Source organism: Puma concolor, chromosome A2 (assembly GCF_028749965.1).
Source record: "Puma concolor isolate L17-30 chromosome A2, mPumCon1.1.hap2, whole genome shotgun sequence".
NCBI classification, from domain to species: domain Eukaryota; kingdom Metazoa; phylum Chordata; class Mammalia; order Carnivora; family Felidae; genus Puma; species Puma concolor.
In genome coordinates, this window is record NC_141668.1 from 11,491,356 (window position 1) to 11,511,669 (window position 20,314).

General features: G+C 38.7%; 1 protein-coding gene across 7 annotated transcripts in view; it reads left to right on the plus strand.

Moving 5' to 3' along the window:
- Positions 1-20,314, plus strand: part of TPK1 (thiamin pyrophosphokinase 1) — a 352,058-nt gene that overhangs the window by 142,303 nt on the left and 189,441 nt on the right. For 4 of the 7 annotated variants that reach the window (XM_086687709.1, XM_086687717.1, XM_086687699.1 and 1 more), the window contains one exon: positions 2,189-2,258. The exons of the other annotated variants lie outside the window; for them this stretch is intronic. In XM_086687709.1, coding sequence (XP_086543835.1) covers positions 2,189-2,258 — 70 coding nt within the window. The remainder of the gene's footprint in view (positions 1-2,188; positions 2,259-20,314) is intronic. 7 annotated transcript variants of the gene reach the window in all.

Genomic DNA, 20,314 nt, shown 5'->3' on the forward strand with positions numbered 1-20,314 from the left:
CTGAGCCGAAGTCGGACGCTTAACCGACTGAGCCACCCAGGCGCCCCAACGTTAAAAAAATTTTAAACAGGAGTAGATATGGACACATTTGCTTCCTATGATCTAAATATTTCTCTTTTCATAAACTGCTCTAAAAATGTCAGTGTGAATTTGGGCATAAGAAGTAACAGAAATTAGAGAAAGTTTTGGGATTGTGAAAGTAACACTAATCTTCCCTGAACTAGATTTATTGATAAGCAGTTGTTCGGAGTTGTTCACTGAAACTTCCTTCTCCCTTCCTTGTCTTCCCATTACATTTTGTTGCCTTTATTATAGTTCCCTGAGAATCTATAATGCATCCTGTACATTTGCTTCAGTCTCTCTTTCTTCTGCCAAATTGTGAGCCTGGGGTATTAAGTGTGTTGGTTACTCACCTTATTATTCTGTTTGTGGCCTGGAACATAACAAGTATGAATGTTGAATTCAACCAATCCTTGACAAATACTATGCTGTGAAGTTGACAATTCACTCTGTTTGCTAATCCTTAGCCACTGCAAAACTATTTCTTAGATTTCCTTATTAGTTGGGCGAATCCCTTTTTATATAAAAAGATTTAATATATGTTAATTTTGTATAAAGATAATTGTTTTATGTACTCAGAGGGTAATTACTGATAGTTTACCATCTGTCTCTATTTTAATCAGTCTCTTCTGTCTTCCTATTCAGTTGTTGTATGCCATGTTTTATATATGAGACCCAGTGTAGTTTTTGATGGTTTTGAACTTTGGGGTTTCGATATTTAGAAAGTGTGCAGAATATTCTGTGATCTTCTTGAAGTTATGTTTGTGGCTTATTTGAATTTGGGTGTCCTTCCTCCTAAGGAAATATATATTGTCAATAATTGGTAAAATGAGAAGGGAAGGGATTTTGTAAGTGCCAGAAAATGATGCAGTAGCTCCAAAGAGTAGTGTTTCTTCTGAAGGTGCTGGTGCCTAGGGTCTTTGCTGATCTTTGTGGCCCTAGTGACTTTGGTTTTAACAGCCGTGTGGGGACAGAGACAAGCTTTGGTTTGTTCGAGATGAGGAATTGGAATCTTGGACATATCCGCATTCACTGTCCTTGCCCAAGATAAAAAATAAAATTTGACCTGAAACCTTTTGGTAAAGAATATCTATCTATCTATCTATCTATCTATCTATCTATTTATTTATAAAAATTTTTAAGTTTATTTATTTTTTGAGAGACAGCATGAGCAGGGGAGGGGCAGAGAGAGAGGGAGACACAGAATCCAAAGCAGGCTCCAGGCTCTGAGCTGTCAGCACAGAGCCCGACGCGGGGCTCGAACCCACTAACTGTGAGATCATAACCTGAGCCGAAGTCAGACGCTTAACCGATTGAGCCACCAAGGCACCCCAAGAATATTTAAAAAAGAAGAAGAGAAGGAACTGATGATAAGATATTGAACATTTCTGGGAAAATTGGAAATGAGAGCAGTAATGACAAGAAAATGGTCGTTCCTGGGCTAAGAGAATTTCAAGGAACAACTGCTCAGTAGCTCCAAATCCTAGAGTGAAAGCAAGACATAAAAGTCCCGGTTGGAGAGACAGCCAGTCTTACTCGAATGTCTTGGTATTTCCCGAATTTTACTTTTGTGCCATCTCATAATTTTTACTGTGTGCACACATTACCTAGATTGTTACTTAATATTTTAAAACAGCCTTATGACATTATGTTTATGATTTTATTTTTAAAGAAAATGGTTATATCACAACAACATATGGAAACCCATACCTGCCATCAATAGAACACATCTGTGAAATTAATCGAGGAAGGGAACGAAGTGACAACTATGTCCTTTGTCTCCTGTTGAGAATGAATCCTATCTTCTCTTGTAAAGAAGAAAAAATAAGCTTTGAGAGAGATTGAAGATGCCCAATACACTCCTCCCCTTTGATTTTATAGGAGGAATTTAAAAAGATGCAAAAAAGAAACACTGTCTTAGGTGATTCTGTCTAACTTGACCGTGTGCTATGCAGGATCCCTTGCGGTATGTCGTACAGAGGTCACGGGCTGAATGTGACAGGTCCAAAGCGGGAAGGAAGCATTGACATTGTGTATGTCTGAGTGCCTACTTTGTGATGTTTATCATTTATGTGGTGCTGCTCTAAGCTTCTTATATTGAAATACTCTTTGTTTTTTCTATTTGAAGCTCTTTTAAGAGCCTGTGCTGATGGAGGTGCTAACCGCCTATACGATACCACGGAAGGAGAGAGGGAAAGGTATGCTTTCTTCTAGTCAGTGTCAAAAATACCACTAATTCTATTCTTGGGTTGGTTTTCTTCTCTCCTTGGTAAATGATGACTATTAATTTTACTTCGAAGTGAACAGAAAACCACCTCAGTGAGAGACCTGCTCTGCCATGTTAATACTATTTCTTTGTTTTGAATGTATCTCTTAGAATAAGTAGGCCAACCATGTTATTTATTTATGTGCTTATTTATGTATTCATTTATGCTTAAAGTTTGTTTTTGAGAGAGAGAGAGAGAGCGTGCACATGCGTGAGTGGAACAGGGGGGAGAGGGGCAGAGAGAGAGAGAGACAGAGGGTCTGAAATAGGCTCTGTGCTGAGAGCAGACAGTCTGATGTGGGACTGGGACTCACAAACCCTGGGATCATGACCTGAGCTGAAGTTGGACGCTAAACTGACTGAGCCACCCAGGTGCCCTGGCCAATCGTATTATTTAACAGTCCCTCTGCTACTTGAAAAGTCTCATTAAGTAGCATTATCAAATATTTGTATCTAGGGGGACTTTGAACACTGACTAAAATAAAACCAGTAATGATTATTTGAGTTGTTATTCAGTTTAAATGAGTGAAAACTGGCCTTGTAAACAAATGATACATTCTGTTGTAGAAGCAAGACTTTTGTATTAGTGTTAAGTAAAGATAAATATAATTTAGCTTTGTTACTTCTGTGTTATGCACCCACATATTTTAGGAGATAAGTTACTTATTTCTTTTTTTAATGTTTATTTTTATTTTATTTTATTTTTATTTCTTTAACATTTATTTGTTACTGAGAGACAGAGAGACACAGAGCACGAGCAGGGGAGGGGCCAAGAGATGGAGAGACACAGAATCAGAAGCAAGCGTCAGGCTCTGAGCTGTCAGCACAGAGCCCGACATGCAGCTCTGACTCACCACGAAATCATGACCTGTGCTGAAGTCAGATGCTCAACCGACTGAGCCACCCAGGCACCCCAATAACTTACTTCTTAATGATTTGGTATCTGTACTGTCTGATTTCCCAGATCTTTGCATGGTGAGCTATTTTTAGACAAGGGAATACGTTTGATGAAAGCAAATTTAAATCCAGCTCATTGCCAACATGTTTATGGTTCAACCTCCTGGCAAACATAAGAATTTATAGTCCAGATATGAGTAGACTAGCTGTGAAATTTAGTTCCGCTTCTATCATATGTGTTATTAAATGTACTGAAATGTTTATAGTTTGAGAAATCACTTCCTTGCTGCAAAAAATAAAATAAAAATATTATGATTCAACAAATCGCAGGTGTGAATTAAATATATGTAGTTTGAAATGAGGTAAAATACATCTTTATGGCATCAGAATTTTTAACTTCAGCCTTCTGTTGGAGCTGCTTTTTGAAAGCAGCCCGTTGCTTACAGGAGGAAAGCATGTTTCCTCTGAGACGGGGCATACTAATGTCTAGGGCCCGGATGAATTATCAAGAACTATGGCAGTAGAGACAGCCTAGGAAACAATTTAAATTCTTAACACTTTATGGTTCTTTATTTTTTAACTTTATGGATTCCTCTGACCATATTCCCTAAGACCTGACATGGACAGTGTATGAAAAATACTCTAAAAAGCGCCTGGGCCAGTTGGTTCAGGGCAGAGCATGATACCCAGGAGGCCAAGATTAGGACCTGGAGATTGCATTTCATGCCCGTAGCCGGCTTGCTGGCGAGGGATCTGGTACTGAGTGCTGTTTCCCTACGGGTAGGTGCAGCTCATGAACATAATTACATGAACCAGAGCTGTGAACAGATAGTAACACAGTGCTTCCCAACTCTGCTCTGACCGTCAGAACCATCTAGAATGCTTGTGAAAAAAATACAGATTTCCCTGCCGATTGCTTTTATTGGATTGGGTTGGACGCTCATAAGAGAGAGAACATTAGAACACCCTAATAAGAGAGAGAAATGTGAACTTTCATTCACATTTAAAAGCAAAACCGGTGACCAGGGTGGTGGAGTGAGTATCATCATTTTTGCCCAGATTTCAAAATAATCATTTCTAATATTCTTAACACATTTATCGGTAATCTTATGGAAGACTTCCAAAAAGATTTACATGATTTTATCTAAGAACCATTTGCCCATATATGAAGATGTTCAATACTAAGATGTACTTTCTGTTACTTTTCTCATTATAATAATGCGTCTGCAATGATTCATACTCAGATACTTAGGGACAAGGCTGGCCTGGGTAGAGTGTCTAATAGGGAGCTGAGTAAACTAACTGCCCCGTGTGGGAATTGAATCCTTAGAGTAAATCTCATTAAATACAAACCGTAACCGGTTATGCTAATTGGATATAGGTGACTAAACGTGATTCCTATTTTTTCTCACATTTTTGTCAGAAAAGCAGAAAACCAGAATTAGAAAGGAGAAAACACAGGTTTTGAAAAGCCGAGTATGGTTTGTGGACCACCGCTTGGTTGGTTTGTATTTGTTTATTTAATGCCGTATCTACAATGTAATACCTTATAATTATGCAATAAAACATGAATGTGTAGAGAATCTTCTCCAGCTGAGGACAAAATGAGCTGTTCACACATTTGAAATGGAAGGAAGGGAGACTGATGTAGACACCAAGAGAGGAGCAAGGGGAGGAAGAGATCCTGAGGAAGGACAGAGCTGAGGCGAACATCCTCAGTGACTTTATGTCTGATCCTTACCAAATGCACTCAGCTGTCTACACCGTCTTCATAAATGTTCGTCGGTCTTTGTTTCAACTCTGAGAGGGGCCACTCCGTATTTATCAGGGTTGACTTTTCATAAAGAAGTCCGAAGTGTTTTTTATTGCTATGAAAATAATACATGATGATTTGAGCATATGTTAGGAGGTTGAGAGAAGCAAAAAGGAGGCAAAAAAAAAGATCTGTTATTCCTTCCTAAGTAGTAAAGAGTTACATTGAGTCTTCCTATTGGTTCCGCTCTTTGGGAAGACAGAAAATGTGACTAATTTTTCTTGTTCAGGTGAATACAAGCTTGCAGAATGGAAGCTCGGTGTGCCTAGAGAATGTGTGGGAGTATGAGAGATTCAACAAATATTTGTTGATAAATGAATATATTGTTGCAGTGACGCTGCTCTCTCTTCCCATAAGGTTTTGAGTGACTTCGATTGAGCCTCACATTTTAGATGAACGGATTACCTCTGCTCTGAGGACTGGCAGGTTCTGACTTGGGGGTGTGCTCAGTCTGGACATCAGACTGAGGCAGGTTGAAGACCCAGTCAGGGAATTGTAGGATGGGCACCGCCCATGACAGTGGGGTCTCAGCTTTGGTTATGGACTCGAGATTAAAGAGGAATACATTTTAGGAAGACTCCATACTTTGTACTCCCATACTTTTTTTTTTCTTTAGTTGAGGGAAAAAAATCTTATTTGGTTAGCCAGTTTCTCCAACCTTATTTTTTAAATCATCTGAACTATCCCCACTGATTTCTGACTTCAATGTTATATTGAGAGTGGTATATTATATCCTATATTATATATATTTTTTATTGCTGAAATATAGTTGATCCACAATGTTACATTACTTTTATTATGCAACATAGTGATTCCATAACTCTGTTTCCATACTTTTTTTTTAATGTTTATTTTCTTTTTGAAAGAGAGAAAGAGACAGAACGAGACAGAGCGTGAGCAGGGGAGGGGCAGAGAGGGAGACAATCCGAAGCAGGCTCCAAGACTGACGCGGGACTTGAACTCACAAACCGCGAGATCATGACCTGAGCTGAAGTCAGACGCTTAACTGACTGAGCCACCCAGACACCCTTGTTCCCATGGTCTTAACTGACTGTTTTCCAAATCCCAGATACCTGTTTTTAGAAATGTGGGGTACTATGGTGGTATATTAGATGTGTGGGCCAATACCCCCCATTTCTGCAGCTTCAGCCTAATAATGAAGTCACATGTCTATATTTTGATAGGTGTCTGTGATTAAAAACTCGTATGGTGGCCTCATAACATCCACCTCCTGCTTTCTGGCAAGTAGGTCAAACCCACCATTGATCTGAATCAGCGTGGTGTAAAGCTCAGCCTTGTCAGAATAATCACAGGAGGCCGAAAGGAAAAAACAAATATGAGTGAGGCAGAATAAGATTTTCTAGGAGGATTTTATGAAGCCGATTTTGCTTCTTGCCCCTTGTTGATAGACTTTGGAGGGTTTTGTTTTTCTAGTGACAGTTTTATTAATGTTAAATTAGATCAGGAAAGTGTAAATTGTCCATGTCAAAGAATATGAAAAGATTGTTATTTATGGGTACCAGGTGAACAGTAAGGATTATGGGAGAGTTAACCTCGGCCCTCCTCCCATACCCAGTCATTGCTATGTCTGCATCTTTCCCAGATACCCTAAGAGAACCACTTCTCCTCTCATCAGTTCCTAACCAAGGGTGGAAAAGTTGTTAACTATGCAGTAATTACCACCTTTTCCACCAGAGGGAATATTACAAACATATAGAGAAGTACACAGACTATAATGATATAGCTCAATGAATTTTTACAAAGGGGGGGAGCACATGAACGAACAGTACTGAGATCAGTAAATAGAGTATTAGCAGCATTGCAGAGGCCTTCTTCATGTTCCCAACCCCCAGTTGCCATCTCCCCTCATAGGACACTGTCTGACCTAATTAATGTTAGATTCATTCTACCTATCTCTGGCCTTTATGAAATGGGAATATATTGAATTTTGACTGTGTGGCCTTTTTTTTTTTTAGGATATAGAATTGATAGCTCTTTGAACCCGAAAAATGGATTAAGAAACATTGCTATAGGTTCTTAGAATTGTGGTCACAACTAATTATGGTAGGAGGTGGAAGAAGTTGAGGGAATCAAGTAGAATAGGAGAGGTATGGAGACCAACTAGAATCACAAAATCAATGCCACACGAAAGTTATTTGATGGTACGGGAAAAATAGTTGATATTGATGATTCTTTAAAAAAAATACTTTTAAAGGGATGTCAACATTTGTAGACCTTATTCTATTAGAAAGTTGAGGTAATCAAAAATAAAATACAATTACAGTTAAAAATAAAATTAGCGGGGCGCCTGGGTGGCGCAGTCGGTTAAGCGTCCGGCTTCAGCCAGGTCACGATCTCGCGGTCCGTGAGTTCGAGCCCCGCGTCAGGCTCTGGGCTGATGGCTCGGAGCCTGGAGCCTGTTTCTGATTCTGTGTCTCCCTCTCTCTCTGCCCCTCCCCTGTTCATGCTCTGTCTCTCTTTGTCCCAAAAATAAATAAAAACGTTGAAAAAAAAATTAAAAAAAAATAATAAAATTAGCTTTTGAATGAGACAGGATCCCTCAAAAATATAATCCAGTGACAGAATTAAGAATGTAGCATCTAGCTTATGGTTCATTCATTCATTTTATTCATTCAAACTTTTATTGAATAACTTCTCTGGTTAGATATTTTGATAGTTACTGTGAATATATAAATAAATGATTCCTGCCCATAAAAAACTTAGAGTGATACAAGTAAAGGAGAAATTAGTGTGCAATATGTAGATTATAAAGCACATAATGAGAAAATTCTAGTCCAGTGCGATAGGTTCTATGACAAAGAAAAACACAGAGAATGGACAGTTAATCCAGAATGGGCGTATTAGAAATAATCCTGAGGATCCTACTGGAGCGTAAAAGGTTAGGGACACAGAGTGGTGTGTGTGTGTGTGTGTGTGTGTGTGTGCGCGCGCGCGCGCGTGTGTGTGTGTTGACTAGTAGGGAGAAGGGGAGGTTCTCATGTCTCCTGGATAAAATCTAAACTCCTGACCTTGAGAATCAGGGTTTGTCTTTTACTTCTCATTTTAGCCAAGCTGTTTCCTCTGTTTTCTCCTTTGTCCTTTCTCCTTGCTGCCTGGGCTACAGAAGAAACTTTGGATAGTTATTTATTAGCATGTATAAACCAGAGTGCCTTCTATCTAGAAAGATTTTTCATGTTTTGTCTGAAATCACATGTAGAATACATCCCACCTATTTTCAGAATATTTTATATTTACATTGCATTCGAATCCCTATCTAAATGAGTCTTTTATCATGAAATGAAGATCCTTGCCTTTAAATTCATTGGTATTCTGAGAGCATCAAGAATCTAATGTTAAATGTGATAATTTATTTGAATTGTGATTCTAAAGGACATAGAGTCTTTGAAACTCATCTGTGTACTTGTCTAAGGGATAGCTGTGGATTTTGGTATCGTTAGTGTGTAAGGACTTGAAATGGGGTGTGGTGGTATGGTTTCCTGGTTAGTTTTCTCAGAATAATTGATGAATCCAGCATCCTGAATGGGAGATCCTACAGATGATCATATGAACATTATTCGAGCTTAGCTCAGATGGTTAAGGGCTGCTCTCTGTTGAATTTAAAAGATCAGCATCCAGTAAAAATTCCTTGAAATCACACAGATGACCCTTCACGTAAACAGTTGTTAACATTGTGGGTTGAGGAGGAACTTGTGGGGCTCCCGCAGAAAAGGAGGGCTCATTCTTGATAGCTTACTCCCATCAGACCATTAATTTTCTCACACATAGAATTTCAGACTTCCTAGCCTTATATATTCTCGCAGCTTTCTTATCAGCAGATCAATACCACTTTTCTGAGCGATCAAGTAGGAATAAAGCTGACCTGACTCTAAAGCTTACTGTGCCCTGGCTAAACCAACTTCAGAATGGGATTTAAATAAACTGAATAATAAGAGGTTCTGATGTTACAGATTATCCTCCAAAGTCATTGTTGTTATCATTAAACCAGGCACCTGGCAGCAAGAATCAGACATCCTCTTGAAGGAAGCATTGACCTGTTTCCATAGGATTACCTTTGAACAATTTTGTCCTCTCTGTCCATTCACCGCAACAGCAGGATTTCCACGTTGGGAACTGTGAAGTGAGAGGGCACATACTCCTTAGTGAGGTCAGGATTCAAAATCTGATCTGGCGACTTCATTACTATGAGACTTTGGCCAAGTAATTCCACTTCCTTGAGCTGTAGTTTCTCTATCTGCGACATTTCAAGGAGAAATCAGGATCTTCTGGAGTACTCAGCGAGATCATAATGAAGAAGTGTATTACTCGGGCTGGTTATACAAGAATTGGATAAGCCAAGAGGGTGGAGGGTGGCCCTTCAAAGCTATGATGTGATGAATTACAGAACAGTTAAATGCGTGTATGATAATAGGTTTCGATAATAGCTGTAAATATTCTTTCATGGTTAGTGCATTGCATGTGGTAACTGAATAGCTTCCAGCTCTTTTCATATTGTTGTTGAAATGAAGGAATATGGTGTTCAGCTTCTCTGATTCCTTTTTTTGTTTGTTTGTTTTTAGTCAGCTTTGTTCAGGTATAATTTCATACAATAAAATCCACCCATTTTAAGCACACAATTCAACAAACTTTGAAGTAATCTACAGGTATATCCACCGGCAATCAAGATCAGAACATGTCCCTCATCCCGAAAAGTTCCCTCATGTCCCTTTGCGTCCGTTCCCAACTTCTGTATCCTAGCTCCTGCAGCCTTCTGGAATGTCCTATAAATGGAGTCATTCAGCTTGTTGTCTTTTGTATCTGACTTTTGTGACTGATCACATGCTTCTGAGATTGAGCTTGTGACTGTATCAGTAGTTTGTTCCATTTCACTGTTGAGTGGTACTCCAGTGTATAGGCCCACCAACAACCTTGTTTGTTCCTTCATGGTAGTTGATAGACTTGATTTGTAAGAATTGTCTTTTTAGTTGGCATCTGTTGCCACTTTTTTCAAGTGATTCTTTGGGAGGAATGTTAGTTCTTGTAGTCAGAACCAAACATAATTTTCAAAGTTGGCACTTCCACCGTGGAAGGGTGCTCAGTACTGTTAGTTTTTTATGGAATGAGACAACAAATATAAAAATTGTTGTGGAGTAAGTTGGTGTCAAGGATCTGAGCAGATACTGTGATCTCAATAACGTCTAATGTTTAGGACAATTGATTTCAGTCTCCCTGTGACTGTAATTTTCTGAGTGATTGGCCTTCATTTTAACTAATGCTCACGCATTTCATGGCATAGTTAAAAAAAATATACCTTCAGTATGTGTGAACATATATAGAAAGGAAACAAGTTTGTACTTGCTTAAGGAAAACCAAAGATCACTGGTTTACCTTGATTTCTTGTAAGCCTAGCCTTAAGCAATTATTTAGTCATTTGCTTTGACAAGTTTCCATTAAAAAGTATTTATGCCATCAAATTACTAAGTCTCTAAGCGTGTCAGCATTACTGGGCCTTTGAATTAAAATGATGGAAGGTAAAAATGATTAGCACATTTAAAAGAAAATTTGTAATAGGAGTCTTTATTAAAGAACCCTACACAATAAACTGTGAGGACATATTTTTCTTGAATTGCTGATTGAATTAGTTTCCTAATATATTTTAGTCTGTTGGTTATCAAATGCTATAAATCAGAGATCTCAAAGTTATCCATGCATAGCTCTGAATCATTTGGGGGGATGTGGGGAGACAGAATATGTATGCAAAGATGCTGTGTTTGTCAGATCATGCATGAAGTCAAAATAAATTTTCAGAGTGAAATCATTTTAAGCAGCCGCAGGAAGTCAGTTTACAACTAAATTTAATCAGAGGCATTGTTCTTTATGGCTATTCTATTTCATAAAGTATGTTCCTGACAAAACCCTTTTCCTTTCCTGCACTGTGGATGGAGCCTTCAGAAATAAATTACCTTCAGCTGATTTTTCAGAGAAACCTGGATCATCTGTCAAAAGTTCTGAGTAACACATGGCTCTTTTAATTTTACTTTTTAAAAAGAAAGGAACTTGAATTGTCTTAGCACTTGTCAGTACAATGTAAGAGCTCATGGTTTTCAAGTTTTTTGGTTTATTTTCAGTATATTATAGATTGCTGAGTTAGGAGTAATAATTGAGAATCACATGTGTGTATGTGTATAAATATGTTGATTAAAAAGTTGTAGAATGGTCCTTCGCTGTCTGATTTTTCAGACTCGTTTCAGTGTGTGCGCATATGTGAATGCACCTAGATATTTCCTATTTCTCGTGATTAAAATTTTGGTTTTGTGTTATGAGACCAAGAATAAGCACAATAACTCCAACAACAGGACACACGTACTATTCGTTGACACATCGTTATAAGACATGAAATTTGAGTGGATGCTGGATTTGTACCTGCGCCAGCTATGGGGACAGAAAAGTGACAGCTGGAATTCAGTGGGAGCAAGGGCTAGTTAATAAATTTTCTGGGAATATATCCAAATGGCACTTACACCAGGATAAGCTCTGGACTTGTACCTACAGTCCTGGCTTAGTGATCTGAGAGGTGTTTGACACTGTATTCCTTGAAGACTCCAATTTTGTCTCTAGCCAGAAGTTCGAGAATATGCCGAAGAGTCTCAGAAAGGCTATTTAAAATACAACCAAAAACATTTTATCACTGCAAGAATAAAATCATTGTTTGTATGTAAGTGTGTATGTACATGTGTGTATGATATATATGATGTAAATATCATATTTGTATGTGTGTATGTATATATTATGTCTAATGTGCTTATCTCTGGATACTCTATCACTTCAGAACGTCGGGGGAAGGGAACTTAAGTGATGAACAAGGAGACACTAGTGTATAAATGCCCAGGCTGATAGGAACTATAATTTAAAAAATCATGAACATTAAAGATGTTGACTTACCAGTCCAAATTGTATGATTTGGAATTGTACTTAGTACTTTTCTTGAATGAGATTCACCATGTTTTGCCTGAACTGTAGGGAAGAAGTTGTCAGTCCCACAGGATTTCGATCCATGAGCTCTGTTTTCAGCTTTGGATGCTTGGTTACGTCCATTTCTGCTGGATACCATGTTGGGGTGCCTGACACCTGGGACCTGCTCCTCAGGGCAGGAGGAGCCGTGAAGGGAGCACTTGTGTGAGCACTAGCAGTCTTTAGCAATGGTTATTTAAAATATTGGTGCCATCTAGGGGCGCCTGGGTGGCTCAGTCAGTTAAGTGTCTGACTTCAGCTCAGGGCATGATCTCCCCATTCATGAGTTGGAGCCCTCGCTTGGGCTCTGCGCTTAGAGCTCGGAGCCTGCTTGGAGCACTCTCTCTCTCTGCCCCTCTCCTACGTGCTCACTCTCAAAAATAAGTAAACGTTAAAAAAAAATATTGGTGCCATCGAAATACTGATTTCCTACTTGGTCAGTTATTTTTCAAAACCATGGGAGTATACATTGAAAGGTCAAGGAATTAGTTTTTTTTTGTTTTTTTTTTTTAATTTTTTTTTTTTAACATTTATTTATTTCTGAGACAGAGAGAGAGACAGAGCATGAACGGGGGAGGGGCAGAGAGAGAGGGAGACACAGAATCGGAAGCAGGCTCCAGGCTCCGAGCCATCAGCCCAGAGCCCGACGCGGGGCTCGAACTCACGGACCGCAAGATCGTGACCTGGCTGAAGTCGGACGCCCAACCGACTGCGCCACCCAGGCGCCCCAAGGAATTAGTTTTAACATCACACGGAGATACTTTTTTATAGAACACCATGTCTGACCAACTTATAAAACCCTATTCTATAACAAAACCCTCTTTTAAAATTCTTTCATAAAATCCCTCTTCTGCTTTCTTCCAAGTCGTATACACTCCTTTCAAAACTCAGTTCCCTTGGGTTTCCCCAGAAGTCTTTGTTTCCTCAGACCTAATTCAGGCATAAATTAAAATTATCTAGGCAATAATTACGTATCATTGCATATTATGTTAAAATTATCTGTGGGTGTTTCTACTTAATTTCACACAATTCTTTGTTGTTGTTTTATTTATCTTGGGAAATAACTCTGGCACGTAGGACCCAATTTAACAAAAGATGATAAATAAATATTTTTGTTTTCATTAAAAAAATTTACATTTATTTTTGAGAACGAGAATGTGAGCAGGGGAGGGGCAGAGAGAGAGGGAGACACAGAATCCAAAGCAGGCTCCAGGCTCAACATGGACTGTGCCACCCAGGTGCCCTGATAAATAAATATTTTTAATTGAGCAGTCTTACTCCTTTTTAATTTTTTTTTTCAACGTTTATTTATTTTTGGGACAGAGAGAGACAGAGCATGAACGGGGGAGGGGCAGAGAGAGAGGGAGACACAGAATCGGAAACAGGCTCCAGGCTCTGAGCCATCAGCCCAGAGCCCGACGCAGGGCTCGAACTCACGGACTGCGAGATCGTGACCTGGCTGAAGTCGGACGCTCAACCGACTGCGCCACCCAGGCGCCCCGTCTTACTCCTTTTTAGATAGCTTTCCCTGAAAATAATAATCATTTCCCCACAGGCCATAGGTGACAAATCGTAAATAAACCTCAGTGAAGGTATTTGGTGGCTAGATTTCTTGCTTTACCAAGTGGAGTTCATTGTCCTTCTGAGATGTTCTCTCACCCGGTACTTCCCTTATCGTAACACTTATCACAACACGTTGGAACCACTTCTTTCCATGTTCCCACCTGCCTATAACCCCAGTGGAAAGCATTGTACTGTCTCTGGCTTTTTCACCGTCTCATCCCCAGGAACTAGGTCACTATGTGCTTAATAGTTATTAAAGAATGATTAGACACGCTCTTCCATAAAAATTTAATGTCTTCAACTTTAACAGATTACGTATGAAAGCATATTCCTGACCCAGTAAAGCAATTCTTAAAGTTGCTTTTATGGGGCGCCTGGGTGGCGCAGTCGGTTAAGCGTCCGACTTCAGCCAGGTCACGATCTCGCGGTCCGTGAGTTCGAGCCCCGCGTCAGGCTCTGGGCTGATGGCTCGGAGCCTGGAGCCGGTTTCCGATTCTGTGTCTCCCTCTCTCTCTGCCCCTCCCCCATTCATGCTCTGTCTCTCTCTGTCTCAAAAATAAATAAACGTTGAAAAAAAAATTTAAAAAAAAAAAAAAAAAAAAAAAAAAAAAGTTGCTTTTATTTAAGAGGAGAATCAGAGACTGATACTAAAAGCTCTTTTGTTAACATTGTCAGGAACTTCTTATTTAACTTTTTGTCTCATTGAGGGGTCCTGGTTGTAAAGAACAGAGCAACTCTGACCGATGTAAACAACAACAAAATCAGTCGAAAATATGATAACTAAGAGTAAGTGGAAGGACTGGAAAGCTGGGCTTGCGAGGGAATCTGCCGGAATCTGGAAACCAGATCCGCAGTTGCATTTGTGTTCTAAGAACAAGTGTGAGCTGGGCACCGGGTGCTGCCCCTGAATTCCCAGTGGCCTGTCTTTTCTTGTGTAAGGACATACGAGTGACTGACCCCCCTGAGGTGGCGAAGGGGGAAGACTGCCCGCGCCCTTGATGGGAAGGCTGACATACGGAGACCCCTGACTGGAGGGGGCTGTGCTTAGCACCGGGATCCACTCCGTGTTCGCTTTGGTGAACATGGGTAGGGACAACCAGATGCAAATACAGACACAAACGACATTTCCACAAATGCCCCCCCGCCCCCAGCGCTTTCTCTCTGGCTGCCGTGCTATCATCATGGTTTGGGATCTTCTCAGGGTCTCTCGTAATCTGCACACTTCTGCTACCCTGGGTTCTCCTCTAACTTAAAGTTTACTGTGATGTAAAATGCCCCTCGATCTGTGATTTTTTTATTCCTCACACTCTCGATGACAGTGAAAAGGAATTAAATGGTTACCTGTCATACGTAGAAGTGATAAAAATATCTCCCGTGCGTTCTGAGAAATTTAATAACATTCCTCACAGACTTTTTAAAAAGGGTATATAGTATATGTACACTACCTCGGTTTTAGAAAAGCTTGCTTTTAATCAGATGATTCTGTTTTCCCTGAACTCATGGTATCATGCGTTTTTTTTCTAAGTAAACTCCTTAAAACCCCACTCTTACGATTCATGATTTTTCTGTGGGACTTGGGATATTTTTTAGATCTCTTTTGCTTTTAAAAATATCTTCCTTTCCCAGGGCACCTGGGTGGCTCAGTTGGTTAAGTCTTAGACTTCAGCTCAGGTCATGCTCTTAGGGCTTGTGAATTTGAGCCCCATGCCGGGCTCTGTGCTGATAATTCAGAGGCTGGAGCCTGCTGTGTCACCCTCTCTTTCTGCCCTTCCCTGGCTCAGGTTCTGTCCCTTCTCTTGCAAAAATAGATAAACATTAAAAAAAATTAAAAAATATACATATATATATATATATACATGTATACATACATATACATATACATATATATATATATCTTCCTCTCCATGAATGTATAACCAAGACAGATTTACATCATTGAGCATAAGGTTTTCTTTACTTGATCTGAATCTTTGTGACAATTAAGAGAATAACTTATTCTCCTAATTTGTACTCTATAAAAAGGATTCATTGCTTTAAAGGACAGCTTTGCTTTAATAATATGGTAATACAGAAATTAAAAAAATTTCCTTGATTTGTCGTTTTAAGATGAAATTTGCCCAGCTCTATTTCTTTTATTTCAAGAAAATTTAGGAGAGGTTTATAGATGGAAAAAAATGTTTTCTGACTTGAAGAATAGTACTTAAAAAGGCAGCTGAAGCTAGAAGCTTAGAATGCAGTTTTCTTTGTACTGCTCTCATCATGTTTTTTACTTCATGCAAAATTCACTTATTTATCACTAGCGGCCTCTAGTGTGTATTCAATTTGTTCCTGCTAGGCTGTACATTAGTAGGTTATTAGTAACTAGAGAGCAGTTCCTTGTGTTAGGAACAAGAAAAACAACCTCAGTTTCTGTCATCTTCCCATTATATCAGTCAGTGAGAAGAAAAGTTTCACATAGTGGTGTGGTCTTATGATTCCTATTACCAATAATAGGGCTTTCGTGGTGAGTTTCCTCTGTGCAGTAGCTGTTCTCCAACAAACACTTCTGATGCGGTGCAGAGAAAGGGTTGATGGTCGTGGACGGCACTAATGCATTCTCACGCTTCAGTAGGATGGAGTCGTGAGGATACAGGTGGCAGTGGTTACCAGAAACAGCAATTTCAGCCAAACGTGTATAGCAAAAGTCTGAACCAAACTGTGCTTTTTTTTTGTTTAATTTTAAACAAAACTGTATACAAGCAATCTCGATGAAATCATAATTATAAATGATAGCAGTAGAAAAAGAAATTTATTTAAATGAACCAAATCTGTACTATTTAGTATTTACCTTTTTTGATTATTGATGGAACTTTATTCTTTTTTCTTAAAGGTATATCATCCCCTACCCTCACCTACCTTCCTGCTTATAGAAGTAATATACAAGTTCATTATAATGAACTTGGGGAATGCAAGAAGATGCAAAGAAAAAATAAAAAGAACCTGAAACACTGTGATTCTCACTGTTCACATTTTTACATACCTTTTTCAGTTTCATATTTTTGTAAGCATGTTTCTCTTGCTGTGTGTGCACATGTCATAAACTAGGGATTTTTAGGCATATACTTTTACATTATACCAGTTTATTTTATTTTTTTATTTAAAAATTTTTTTTAATTTAAATAAATTTAAATAAATTTTTAATTTATTTATTTTTGAGAGACAGAGAGAGACGGAGCATGAGTGGGGGAGTGGCAGAGAGAGAGGGAGACACAGAATCCAAAGCAGGCTCCAGGCGCTGATACTTTGGAAGCTTTATTTTAAATTTTCTTGAGGTAGGTCCAGAGCAACTTTTATTATGGGAATAATTTAGTCTTACTTTTACTTACTTTATTCATTTTTAAGAGAGAGAACACGTAAAGAAGGGGCAGAGAGAGAGGGAGACACAGAATGCAAAGCAGGCTCCAGGCTCTGAGCTACTAGCACAGAGCCTGATGCAGGGCTTGAACCCACGAACTGTGAGATCATGGCCTGAGCCAAAGTCGGACACTTAACCGACTGAGCCCCCCAGGCGCCCCAGTTTAGTCTTACTTTTAAAGTGAGACTCTACTTAATGACCTGTTTATTACTGTGTCTCTGTACTCTTGATGACCGGAGCATGGATTCTACCCAACTGTGTTTTATTTCTGGGAATTGTCGAGACCACTGGTTTCTGGTGATCATCCTAGCTTTTCATCTTCCATTAAAATTGGTCCCCTCATTTGGGGAGACCACCGATCTCTGACTTTTCCCTCACTGTGCGGTGGGCTAGAAACTGGCTCCAGAAAGAAAGCTGCGGCAATAATACAGCTCATCTCCCCTGTTCCCCTTTTTCCAGCAAGTACTGTCCTGAGCTGCCTATTTTCTACTGTCCGGATACCACTGTTTCACATATTTTGTCTGGTTTTCTAACTGGTTACAGTGGTTACAGGTTAATTCCCGTAGCACAGACAGTGATAGCAGTCCGTATATTTTAATTTTTTAGCCACATAATTTGCATTGCTGATACTGAATTAGAGCAGTTACAGAATTAAATCTTCTTTTGTTTGTTCGCTACCTAGAATGAAATATACTTTCAGCAAGTCTCATATGATTTTGTAAATGTGCCTCTTTTTATCACTTCTCTATTCATTAAAGTAAATCACAGGCCTTAAAAGTTTAAGTTGAGCTTGCTTAGGAATTGATAGCTTATGGTGTGGAGTAACTTTGCACGGCACTCACACTGCTGTTTGATTATCAGGCAGCTCTGGTTGGGCATATTTCCAATAAAGGCCAAGATTTTGGGAGAACTAGGATTGCACCTTGTGAAGGGAATGTAGCAAGAGGAGGAGGAGGAAACATGAATCTGTGTGACATCTATGTATGTTGCTTCCTATCTCTCAGACTTGGCTTTCTACCATAAAATTAGGATGTTAAAAATCAACTTTGGGGCACCTGGGTGGCTCATTTGGATAAGTGGCCAACTCTTGATTTTGGCTCAGGTCATGACCCCAGGGTTGGGGGGACTGAACCCATGTCAGGCTCTGTGCTGAGCATGGACCCTACTTAAGATTCTCTCTCTCCCCACCTCGGCCCTTCTTCCCTGGTTGCACGTGCTTTCTCTTTCTCTAAAATAAAAAGAAAAATCAACCTTATGGGACTATTATGAAAATCAACTAAAATTTTACTAATTAAGAAGTATAAACTGTATGAATGAAATACAGAGACTGGCATATAAGAAGGATTCAAAAAATATTTCCCGAAAGTTTTCTTCTAGGGTAGGAGCCCTCAGATCTTTCTCCTTTTTGTACCTTTTTTTTTTTTTTTTTTTTTTTTTGGCTTTTTCTCTAATTCAACTTTTTTTTTTTCAAAGTTATATTTTTCCCCTATCATTTCTTTCTCCTCACTCTGTCCTTAATCTTTATTTTAACTATGTGATACAGAGATTTTTATCTATATTTCCATTATTGTTACTTTTGTTTTTTTCTAGGTATTTCAGTTATCTCATGTAGTTATTCTATAGTTATTTTATTAAACTCTTAAAAAAAACCCATCCTCTGAGATCAATCAGTGTCAACAGCTTAATTCATTCACTACCATGATTTCCTTCATGCTTATACCAAAATGTATGAACATGTCTACAGGTATTTGCATTTCTTTTGAATTTTATTGTTTTATTTATTTATTTTTTTTTTTAATTTTTTTTTTCAACGTTTATTTATTTTTGGGACAGAGAGAGACAGAGCATGAACGGGCGAGGGGCAGAGAGAGAGGGAGACACAGAATCGGAAACAGGCTCCAGGCTCTGAGCCATCAGCCCAGAGCCCGACGCGGGGCTCGAACTCACGGACCGCGAGATCGTGACCTGGCTGAAGTCGGACGCTTAACCGACTGCGCCACCCAGGCGCCCCTGAATTTTATTGTTTTAAAGCACACTGTTAATACTAAAACTTAAGGGATGCATCAAAATCTGTATTAAAAGAGAAGTCTATAGTAATAAAATTCTATATGAAAAAAAATCTCAACGTTACACTTCAGAGAAGTAGAAAAAGAACAAACTCATCCCAAAGTTAATAGAAGGAAGGAAATAAAGATTAGAACAGGAAGAAATGAAAGAGAGAAAAACATTTAAAAACTCAGTTAAAGTAAGAGTTGGTTCTTTGAAAAGATAAAAACCAAATTGAAAATCCTTACACAGTCTAACCAAGGAAAAAAGAGACAAGATTCAAATAAAATCATAAATGAAGAAGACATTTTAATTCAGTGCCACAGGAAAAAAAATCATAAAGGACTATTATGAACAATTATGTGCCAACAAATTGGACAACCTAAAGGAAATAGATAAATTCCTAGAAGTATACAATAAAGCCTACCAAGACTAAGTCAAGAAGAAATAGAAAGTATGAACAGATCAGTAACAAATAAGAAGATTGAATTGGTAATCAAAAACCTTCCAACAGGAAAAGGCCAGAACGGATGGTATCACAGATGAATTTTTCTATTTTTTTAAAGAAAAATTAATACAAATACTGCTTAAACTCTCCCAGAATACAGAAGTAGAAGGAATACTTCCATTTTTTAAAAATCAAGTCAGCATTACCCTGGTATAAAGCCAGAGATCCTAAAAGAAAACTATGGAACAATATCCCCGTTGAACATGTATAAAAAAATCTTTAACAGAATAGCTAACTGAATTTGAAGAACACATTAAAGGAATCACACACCATGACCAAGTGGGATTTAGCCTTGCTATGCAAGGATGGTTCGACATATCAACAGGTTACACCACAGTAACAGAATAAAGGACAAATCACATTATCATCTCAATAGATACAGGAAAAGCATTTAACAAAATTTAACATCCTTTTGTGATTAAAAACTCTCAAATTTCCTCAACATGATAAAGTGTGTACGTGGAACACCTACAGCTAACATCATACTCAGTGGTGAAAAACTGAAAACTTTTCCTCTAATACCCGGAAAAAGGCAAGGATTCTCACCTCTCACCACCAATATTCAACATAGTACTAGATGTCCTAGCCAGAGCAATTATGCAAGAAAAAGAAATAAAAGGCAATCAAATCATAAAGGAAGAAGTAAAATGAGCTCTATTTGCAAATGGCATGATCTTATATCTCTAAAACTCTAATGACTCCACAAACACACACATACACACACACACACACACACACACACACACACACACACACACA